Source organism: Anneissia japonica, unplaced genomic scaffold (genome assembly GCF_011630105.1).
Source record: "Anneissia japonica isolate Jap-2015-1 unplaced genomic scaffold, ASM1163010v1 scaffold287749_len374965_cov195, whole genome shotgun sequence".
In the NCBI taxonomy this organism is placed as follows: domain Eukaryota; kingdom Metazoa; phylum Echinodermata; class Crinoidea; order Comatulida; family Comatulidae; genus Anneissia; species Anneissia japonica.
The window spans coordinates 169,138-180,678 of record NW_022737310.1 but is presented as its reverse complement, the minus strand read 5'-3'; the positions used below and the strand labels follow the sequence as shown (position 1 = coordinate 180,678).

Below are 11,541 nucleotides of genomic sequence, written 5' to 3'. Positions count from 1 at the left end.
AACGCATCCATCTCTTAAATCTATATATAAGAAAATTAACGAGTATAGATTCTAGAATCAGCAAGGACGCCGCTCCGACTATATATAAATATCGATGATTGGTTTCGTTATTGCAATTTCCAATAGGCCTATGTGTCTGGAAAATCCCCGAAGCATAAATGCTTTATATACATGCAAGATTAATGACGAATTTGACAAATGAAGATTTAAACTAATCTTAACAATAATAGTCTGAAGATTATCATTGCATTTTATAAATTCCATGCCCAAACATAAAAAAAAACCAACATACCAAAGCAACATCCAGAAAGACATGAGTTAAAACATATAGCCTTGTTTGGACAAAAGGCCTAAATAATGGCAACGCCCATGAGCCCTCATAGATCGCAGCCCCTGGCCCACTCAAAAGGTGCCCCATGCCCCTCCTACTACACAGGGGTAGCGCCAGGATTTGCCCGACGGAGGGGCCGAGGTCCCCGACTGAGGGGCCAATGCCCCCGGCGAGGAGTCAGATTTCCCCGACGAAAGCAAAGTTGGCGTGGTCGAGCTTCGATTAAAAGGTTTTGAAAGTGGTCCAGCGGGCGAAGCCCCGAATATTTTGACAATTTATGGGTTTCAAAGGCTTATTTAATCGATTTTAGAGTCTACTAATATGTAGAAATTACATATAATTTTTTTTTCTCCCCGACGAATTGTGCTTTTCTCCCCGACGCCACCCCTGCAACTACACCAGTACTACCGGGTCTTAAAATAGTGGCGTAACGCATGTGCTTTCTAGGACCCAGTACCAGACCAAATGGGCGCCGCACAGGCTGGGGGTGGGGACTCTACCCAGCACTCTACCACAACTCTTCGACAATTCGGTAACTTCTATAATTTCCAAAAAACCAAATAGACCAAAATCCTATAAATATACTCTTTGACAGATTTATTAGAAGCTGCTCCTCTTACTACGACCAACTACGACTCAGCATTTTACTATGGAGTATATTGGCCTGTGTGTTTTCTGGAGAAACAGCCAATTCCAAGTCCAAATGAGCCCGGAGAGGCACGGGGCCCCTCTTAATAGCACTCTAATGCGACGTTTTGACTATATGGTACATTTTCTTTTAATTTTCAAAAATGATGGGGCCGCAGGCTGTATCCCCACATAACATAGAATCTGCCTCTGCCCTAAAACATGGCAATAAATAAATAATTAAATACCTGATTACCCACCAGTAGGTCTATTATGAAATACATGTAAAAACATTATATAATATTAATTAAAATAATGTATATTGACCTACTAATAACTAGGATATTCGGATAGTAAAGGCCACTGCAGCACATCGATTGGACCATAAAGAACAATACAGTAGTCATTTAATTTAGATTGGCCTTAGTATCATGATTGACCAACGTAATTCGTGATATCGAAGTGATATTTTATTAATCAATATTAGCTACCTAACCGTCTTTATACTGTATTGGTAATTTCAAGCATGTTAAGGCCAACTCAGACAGCGTCGTACGACGCAGAAGGCCAACTCAGACAGCGTCGTACGACGCAGCCCGACGCGATTTGTTGTCGCGTCTTGTCTGAGTTAAACGCAGACGGGATGGTGTGCGTCGGGGGCAGTCGCGTCGTAGAATATTAAACATGTTTAATATTTCTCACGACGGCTTAAGACTGTCCCCGACGATAAATCGGGTCGGGCTGTTTTGGCTGACGCTGTCTGAGTTGGCCTTAAGAACATTAATATCTTACTTTTTTTTTGTAATTTAGGAGTACATTATATAGAATTCTTCTTCTGACCCCGGTTGTTGGACTAACGTGGATCTTTGGTATTCTGAGCCTCTTGCATAGTACCATCATTTTGAAGTATCTGTTTGTGATTTCAACGTCTATGCAAGGCTTCTTGATCTGGTTCACACAGTGTTTCCTTAGCAAGGAGGTAAGCTATTGTAGATATAAATATTATCTTTATAGTATTATATAATTTATTTCGTTAAAGAATGCAATCATTCAAATAATCAAAATATTTAAAATCTAGGTTCGAAAATTAAAACTTTTCCGGGTGTTTATTTCATTGTTATTAGTATAAATGTGTTTCTTTTCAGGTTAACAAGGCATGGAGGAAGTTTCATAACCAACATATGATGTCCAACATTGTTGATGTTTCAGCCTATACGGCAGATAGATGAACTGTTTCGTCCGGTCATGTTGCGAACATGACAAAGTGATCCAGACATTAGGCTTAAAATGATTATGGGAAAAGTTAATATTTGTCCGTCTCTGAATTTCGTAGTGTTAATAGTGAGTCTGTCATCGTTTTGGTTGTGATTTGGAAATGGGAAGTCCCATTTCTTTTCTTTAATTCGATTCGTCATCATCTAGCATTGTTGTCGCCCTATATCGTGTGCATTAACAGAGATCACCATTAAAATTAGGCCTATATAGAATTAAATACATTCGACCAGATAATAACGATAACGTCGGCATGTCTCAACATGACAACAGAACACGCGATCATAACTCACAATGGATTCCTGTTAACAAAGCACCTATACGCCGCTGAACTCATGGGTGCACTCCCTTTTTTGCTGTTTCCTCTCTTTAACTCAAATTTGTCACCCTCTTTTATATTTGGGGGGGGGGGGCGGGGGGGGGGGGGGGGGGGGGGGGGACGGGCCCTCACCCCCCCCCCCCCTTGGATCTGCGGCTGGATTAAAATAATAATAAAGCAATGCTTCATTTTGACATTTTACTATTGGCTTCCTTCCAGTTAATTTTGGAACCACATTTCCTTAATATCAATAATTTTCAATTTTTTCTAGTAGTAGGCCTAAATTATGATGTAGGCCTACTGTATTGTGTCAAAACATTTTGAAATATCGATAAAGCACGTGGCTATCATTTTGCGGTCAATAGCGGATTTTAGCCAATCATATTACACGATGAAACCTGTAACAATGAGTGGTATTTATTGAAAGCCTATTGCTCAACGTTTATAAGGTCATTTTCATTGAGATATGTAATAATTTGATCTTGGACTTTCTTTTCAATTTCCTATGTGGTATACCACTGAGATTGATCTACAATTTTTAAGGGCGTGGTTTGTTGCCTTTACCTTTGCATATGGGATAGACGTTGAGGCTTTCCAATCGTTTGGAACCATACCATTCATTAATGATTTATTTATAATGGAACATATTTCCAGTGTAGTGGCGCCAGGATTTGCCCAACGAGGGTCCGAGTTCCCCGACAAAAATGTGGGCGTGGTCGGGCGTCGCTCGAAATCTCTATAAAGTGTTCCATTGGGACGAAGCCCCGAAAAACTTGACAATTTAAGGCTTTCAAAGGCTTATTTAATTGATTTTGGAGTCTACTGATATGTAAAAAAAATACATATACATTTTTTTTTCTCCTAGACGAATTGTGTTTTTCCTCCCCGACAGGGGGGGGGGGGCTTGGCCCCTGCCCCCACCCCCGCTGGCGCCACCCCTGGAGATTTCGCGATATATCGAAACATCAATATTACTATTTTCATAAACATAGGCCTACCGAATTCTTTTCAATATCGCCAGATTCAAGTACTGTACCTTAAAATTTAGTGTGAATACAATTTAGTTTTCCAGAAACCGAAGGGTCCACTGATTAATCTCAGATAAAATAGTATAGGCCTAGGCCTAATACATACTCCAAGTATCGAAAGGCACTCTATCGTGTCGAGATTTTATACAATTTGGGTTTTCCCATTCTGTTTTGCCTTCTTTAATTGAGTTTGATAATTCTGTTCATTCCTACTAAAATAATCGCTAAAATTTTCTCAATCAAGATTTAGATGAATATTGTTTGAATTTGATTTTCCCTATCAGTTTATTAATTTCATCCCACAGTCGTTTGAGGTCGTGTTTATATTTGTTTTAAACTGATAAAAAAAAAATAATAATCTTTGATTTGGATTTTCGAATTTTTCTCGTTCATTTGTTTCATAAGTAAACGACATTTACTAGGTGTTTGGCTGCCATATTTATCGGATAGGCTTAAGTGTTCTACATGATCACGGTCATACATGAGTCTAATGATGTCAGGTGTGATCCATTGAATTTTATTTAGCTTAAGTATAAAGCTAATATACAAGATAATTGTTGACATTGTTCAATGGTTAATCCAATAAATTAAAAAATTAAAAATTCAATAAATATCAAATTTGTTTTTCTTTTGGTCATAAGAAGCAGAAATGCTTATTATGATGGCCAGGCTCTTCAAAGATGCTTGGACCCCTGCTCCTAAACTCGGTGGTACACATCTTAGCTAACATGGTCAGTCAATTTGCATGCGCCAAGGGCCCCGACTGTATTCTTGAGCCATGGCCCTCACAACCTAATTACGCCACTGGGCCCCGGAGCCTCCAGCAAATTAATTTTTTTTCTTCAAACGAATAACCAAGGCCTTTTCCAAGCCAACGCCTTTGGGTATTTATTGTACTGTAATAGGTAGTTTTCGCAGCAAGACGTCAACCTTAACTATAACGTTAGTAACCAACATGTAACGCGATAGCTCCGCCCCTTTTGCTGACCCTGGATATTTTCATGACTTCTACGACTCTAGAGTTTATGTTTACAATGTATCAAATAGTAAATCCGTTACGTTATCAATTCATAGCTTTGGACCCCGGACGCCGTCAATATACATACAAGTTATAAAATATGAATAGACCTGATAGAGAATCGATTGCCAAATAAACACTAAATTAATATATTAAGTACTTTATTTGTAATGACATGGTAAAATTAGACACTCTACAATCGATTAAATTAGTCTTCTAATCCTTTAAAAGTACGTAGGCTTCCGGGGTGTGGGGAGGGCAACCAGGGATCTTCCCATCGACCCAACTGGGGCCGCAGGCGCCCCCCCCCCCAAGACCCCAGCTAATGGGTCCGGGCAGCGCCTCGGAGCCTGCTGCCGCTCTCGGCTGCCCTGCCCGTAAACTAGTGTACGTCGAGCACGTAAAATCCTGAAATACGTACTCCACAATACAAGATGAATAAATTATGATCTCATCCGTTAACGTTAAGGTTGACATCGTGCGGCGAAAACTACCCAATAGTTGTCCCTGACGCTAACGGAAATATTCCGATTCGACTAAACAATCAGCATCACCGACGGCTGTCGGTGATAGCCTGTATAGATTTTATGAAAACCAGGGTTTAAGTAGAAAGAAAGGGTTTTATTAATTTTGGGTACTAATGTCTGTTAAATCTGATTTCTGTTGACCACGAGTGTTTCTATAAACTACACTCTGATTCGTGAAAATTGATCGACAAGATGAAAAGAAAATTTACGATTTTTATAAAAACACCACCTCATCGGTAAAATTAATGTTGAAATAACGCAAATATAATTTTCAGTCTAAATGCAAACAATCATTAGGTCTTTGTAACCACCGCACGGCGCGCGATTATCATGGCAACTGGCACGCACGTAGGTAATTTGTCACACGCTGACGGTTAATGGTTTGGTTGCTATGGTTTTTTGACAATCAGAGGTAAGGGAAGTTATATCCTTTGATGTCCCGACATGTGCGTCCTTTTGTTGAATTGCCTTGGTTTTGGTTTTACGTAGGCCTATCTATTTTATTACCGGTATCTAGAGAAATGTCTAAATCTGCTTAATCATCTATTTTCTTTTTTTTCTCTCTCTCTCTCTCTCTTTCGTGGGGGTAGCCCACTTTTATTAAGTCTTTCTGTTATATCATGATAAACAAAACAAAAATTGTAAAGATTTTCAAACATTATGAATATTATAAAAAATAGCTCAAGATATTGCACAAATAAAAAATAGTTAACAAACAGCATATGAATGAGAATATAATTATTTTACAGATTGCGAAAAAATGTGATAATATTTTGAAATAAATTAAAACTTGCTCTATGAGCCTAAATATAGTAAAATAATAAACTATATCGGTAAAATTTATATTAAAAGGGGATGAACGATACAAACATTTACATTCAAAATATTGCAAAATGAGATATGGTATTATATATGGTATTAATCAACTATTTTTCTTAATTTCAACAAGGACACATAAATCAGTACTGAAATTCACCATCCATCCATTCATTATTATTTAGTTTGCACCCTATTTCAAAACATACAACCTTCATTCAATGATACTACAGAATCTAGGAATGCAAACCAGTCAAAATGATTTGATTTTATATTTGGAGTTTACTTTATACCTTTAAGTTCTATTTAAAAATATCGTCCTTGTAACCTTCCAGCTTAAGTGGACCGATATAATAAAATGAACATAATTGCTACAAATTAAAATCAGAAATCAAATCACATTTTATTGTATTATTATTATTTCTCAACTAAAACATTTCTTTTCAGAACTATCTACGTGGTGTACCGCAAGCTTCAACAATGTTATTACTTCGCCATGCAAACCTTCAAACAATCCATTATTATTATTATTATTATTATTATTATTATTATTATTATTATTATTATTATTATTATTATTATTATTAAAATTGTCATAATTCTTAATATAAACATCAAAAATAACCCCTTAATTAAAATTATACAAGTTATAATTATTAATATATTATTGCAATAATAATGCTGTTTAGCATATTTATTATATTATATTTCAACGCTATGGATGATCTTAAACTAAAAACGATCAAAATAAAACATCTATTTAAAAAAAACATAAAACACATACGAGATAACAGAAATTACAAAAAACTTCAATTAAAATATGTTATGATTGGTAGATTAACTTGCCTCCTCAAAATGTCAGTCAACAATCGAGAGTGCTGGGTATTTTATAACAACAAAAGACGCTCAGCTCCTCGAATAACCCTCTCCTAACCTAACCTAAATAAATAAACACGATTTACCTGGTCGGAAACAACACCCGAAGAAGACTCAGCGGGGTCTCAGGCCTCTTTATTACGTCATTCATCATATACATATTACTGCATCTGTAAGTGTTTTGAACAGACTGCTTTATGCTCTATAGCTATGTAGGCCTTAACCAACGTTTCCGCTGCGCCGTCATTGGGAATTCGAATCCGATTGAAAGCAACATAACTTCATAACAAGACATGATTGGTGAAATAATAGGTCTAGGCGAAATATATGGGCCTGTATAGTAGACTCTACATTTACTATACAGGCCTACTTTCTGAGCACAGTAGAATCCCTCGACTGTAAGAGTATGACCATATTATATTTGTGACAATACAGGAGCGGATCCAGAGATGTCTGAAAGGGGCTTTCCCCAGAGAAATTCTTGTTTTAGACGCCCGAAAATAACCTCTGAGGCGTTTTGGGCTACCAATTATTGCTTTTTCCTTCTTCTTTTTTTTCAAACTTTCCAAAAAGAGGTGGGGGCTGGTCCCCCTATAAATCTTCCCCTGTAATAACTAGGGGTTACCATATTATATCAATTACAATCAGGAGTCTCAACTTGAAAATGATTATACACAATTAGGTTAAGCTCGCAGCATCTGAGGGCTTGAATAAGGATTTGTGTGGTTGCTTTTCTACCGGCCTTGCTCTTCCACAGCAAAAGAATCTGGTACTTCATTTCTCTTATCTGGCCCTGGTGTCCATGCTCGATATTACTAATGTCGGTCTCCGAACTCCCTGCAAAATTCGACAAAGCGTGCAGCGTGCGGTAGACTCGTTTCCATTCGTTATTTGGAATTTCCTCAGAAACTGCTTCCAACCTTTCAGTACTCACAATATCTGTTTTTAAAACGCAATTTTTATAAAAATACAATCATGAGTAAATTTTAGGTATCCTCTCTAGAATTCTATCATTACAACATTGATATCATCATATTATCTCTTTACATAAAATATTGATAGGCCTATATTCAATCATCTGGTACCGTATAATATAATTCCAGGAAATATAGTATGAGTATTTTTATTATGACAGACCTATATATATACTGTCTCTTAGATTTGCTTTTTCGCTTATTATTAACCACAATCCAGCAATTAAAATTATGTATTACAGTATTATAGTAATGTAAAGAGGTAAATAAACGTTAATCTTACCTGTACTTTGATGTCTTGGTGAAATATTCTGTACCTATAACCATACGAAATGTCGTGATTAAAACAATCATATTTGTTGTTTGCTCCTTAATTCACGTTAATAATGGTTAATGGTTATGACGCTCACCTTGACAGCGAGAGGTCGCAGGTTCGAATCTCGTCAGAAGCATTTTATTATACACAATTTATTTATTTATAGGACTACATTCGTTGAGAGCTATGCTACACGATGTATTATTACCCTTTATTCGAACACTGTCTTTACCTTTCTTTGATGATTTATATATAATTCAACAGTGTTAACGGTTATCTTGATTTATATCATATGTAATTATTTGTTTCCAGCCGTACGTAATAGAGTGTATCTGGTGGTAATTTGAATCTGTTCAAACCATGAAGCCTCTGTGGTCTAAAGGTTATGACGCTCTCCTTGACAGCGAGAAGTCGCAGGTTCGAATCCCGTCAGAGGCATTTTATTACACAATTTCTTTATTTTTAGGACTACATTCGTTGAGATATGTAAACATATATATATATAATCTTATATATATAAGACTATATAGGCCTAGGCCTATATTTATTTATATATCAAATAAATCAATCATCGCAAACAATTAACCAATCAATCAATCGGTCGCTCGGTCGGCAAGTCAGGCAGGCAGTTAAATAATTAATCAAACCTAATTGAGTTGGGGCTGTAAATTGCAGCATTGGAACCAACTGGAGATTTTGTGAAGATTTTCTTCAACCACGGGGTTTAAGATTCACTTCAAAAGTTTACAACGAGATGTATACTATAGGATGACTTCATAAATCAACTGATATATTATTACACTTACCGTCGTCGTGTCCATCCTTATAGGACCAACAACTGCTTGTTCACCATTTGTGATCACTTTCATAGTCGCTTCTAAGAATTCGAGTCGTGTGTGCGTCTGTTTCGGTTTCAATGTAAAATTCTCGTGATGCGACATTGCGTTCAAACAGCACCTGATTGCATGATTCACGTCGACGTTCTGACGATAAATAATCAACACATAAGCCTATATCAATTACCCGGTATAAATATATAATACGTAAGCCCTACACAGTTATGATAGATAGATGAGGTTAACTAATGATGACGAGAATGATGACGACGATGATGATGATGATGATGATGATGATGATAAAGGCGATGATAATGAGTGAGGAGATGGTAACAATGATTGAGATGATGGTGGTGATGATAATGATAACGACGATGGTGCAATTATGATGATGACGATGATACATAAAATAATATAGAACTTTATTTATATAGTGTCTATTCTTATTATTACTACAGTATTGCTATTGCTAATAATAATATTAATTATTATTGTTTTTATTGTGAATGCTAATGTTATTGATTTTTGCTATTGCTTTTGCTTTTGTATTAGGTTTATCATTAGTATTAATAATAAAAATAAGTAGGCCTATTATTATTATTATTATTTATTATTATTATCATTATCATAATTATTTATAATAATTATTATAATCATTATTATTTAGGACCTAGCAATTTCATTTACCCTTATACATGGAAGAGAACCGTTAAACGTTTCAGAAGTCCATTGCCAATCTGGTCCAAATTCTTCTTCAGGCAATGTGATCTTAATCTGTTTCGTCTTTTTATCAACAACAATTGGTCGAGGTATACAAAGAGGGTCGTTCGATTCGTGCTGTCTGATCTGCTGATGATAGTCCTTTATGCGGTCACCCACATAACACCGTAGGTCCACCCTTTGCCTGTTCCCAAAATCACTATAACCGCCATACACGACGACCTCAAAACATAAAGGTGCCTTTCTATGACAACCGGTACACGCGTATGTGGTGAAATGAGTTGTTTTGATCCTAAAGAAACGTTCATCAACCTCAAACTGGACACCGTTTGTTTGAGTTGGTCTATAATCTGTCACAGTCCACCCAGACTTTGACACAGGGTATTTATCTTCGGAATGAAGAACCTGGAATTTCCAGTCTGGATCGAGTTCAGCACGGTGTGGTACAACCAGTGTCACACAAGAATCAAATCCATTTAGACCAGGCGACAGACATTCAACAACTGGTGATAGCAGATGACGGTCAGTTTCCTTGTTAAGCCCAAACATTGATGGTTTAAGAGACACACGGACAATGATTTCCTGCTTCCCGTGGTGTTCTGGAATGGCGCCAGGTGGAATGATCAGGCTTACGCTAGATCTACTGTCACAGACAATCCCCCCTTCTGACCCGACCATTGCGTTCATTTGAAGCCAAAATGGTTCACGCGATGGGGGTGGTTTTGACTTCGATATAACTTCCTTCGACGCTGGTATACCACCTAAAAACATAGGCACATCTTTGTTAATGTGTCTATTGTCAGGTATCGGATTGTGGTTTTCCTGAGGAACTGCACTGATATTAGCCTCATTAGTGCTTGCTGAAGGAATATCATCAACGTGTCTTATTGACTGCCTCCTAAAATGTGAGTTTTAAAATACAACAGGTTAAACAAATATCATCTGTTATTTTGATTACATAAACTAGACCACAAAAGTTGGATTGATTACTAAGATCGTATTGCCAATAAGAAGATACCTTATAGCAGAAATTTATACGGCGCCAATTCAAATTACCAACGCAAAGCGAACAATTCCAGGCTTTGTAGGCCTACTTTCTAATGTCAAAAAACTGACATTGAATTTAACGACATCGGTCAACGATAATCTTTTTGCATGTCTAGAACGCCAAAAATAAGCAAACTATAAATTCTGCCTTCCCAAGGCAAACAGCATGGCCTATTTGCCAAGAATTGTTGGTTTTGGAACAAATGATTTAACGAGGCCTATCATCATAATATCAGCGGCGTATTTAGAGTCTTGAAATGGGGAGAGGGTCACGTGTGTGTGTGGGGCTTGACTTAGATACGCCAGGCCTATATAATAATTAGCCTAATTTGTTGTTATTTATTAAAATTTGTCTCACAAACCTCTTAATAATGATAAGGGAACAGAATATCGTCACCATACTGACGTTGACACTTAGACTTAGAGTAATAATCAACACCATTGGCCTGATTCTAGTATGTTTTTCATCATTGCCTATTTCCACTGTTGCTTTTTCAGGAACTGACTGTTTAACTGCACTCGTGTAATATAAACTTGTTGGCGGTCGTCTTACTTCTACTGAATAAACAAACAATTTTTTATGTATTTTTTTGTATTTTTCCACTTTTCTGATGCCTGATTTCTATTTTATATTTGTTAGGCCCCTAGATCTTTATTTAGAAAAAATAGAAGACGTTTTTAGATATTTAAAAAAATAACCAGTGCAATTCTTTTCCGATTCTAGGACCTCGAGGCTTTGGTAGATTACCGGTATCGATTCGGAACCCATATGAGGTATACATACAACTCCTAACGTACAGATGACAAGTAAAATGAAGATAATAGCCCGTAACG

General features: G+C 36.8%; 1 protein-coding gene across 1 annotated transcript; it reads right to left on the bottom strand.

The window, feature by feature from the left end:
* Nucleotides 1-6,544: 6,544 nt before the first annotated feature.
* On the bottom strand, nucleotides 6,545-11,260 carry LOC117117316. The gene is made up of 5 exons (XM_033261591.1): nucleotides 11,070-11,260; nucleotides 9,628-10,558; nucleotides 8,911-9,087; nucleotides 8,072-8,105; nucleotides 6,545-7,753 (listed from the first exon to the last, which is right to left on the bottom strand). Exons 1-5 carry the CDS (start codon nucleotides 11,147-11,149, stop codon nucleotides 7,449-7,451), a joined length of 1,527 nt encoding a protein of 508 aa, XP_033117482.1. The 5' UTR covers nucleotides 11,150-11,260; the 3' UTR covers nucleotides 6,545-7,448.
* Between the last annotated feature and the right edge of the window lie 281 nt (nucleotides 11,261-11,541).

What these genes read in the sequence shown, in the direction of transcription:
- LOC117117316 (XM_033261591.1), bottom strand. Translation starts at nt 11,149, where the DNA reads ATGGTGTTGATTATTACTCTAAGTCTAAGTGTCAACGTCAGTATGGTG. An exon ending in TCCCTTATCATTATTAAGAG is followed by an intron (nt 10,559 to 11,069) that starts GTTTGTGAGACA and finishes CTCACATTTTAG; the next exon opens with GAGGCAGTCAATAAGACACG. An exon ending in GTTCTCTTCCATGTATAAGG is followed by an intron (nt 9,088 to 9,627) that starts GTAAATGAAATT and finishes ATTTATCGTCAG; the next exon opens with AACGTCGACGTGAATCATGC.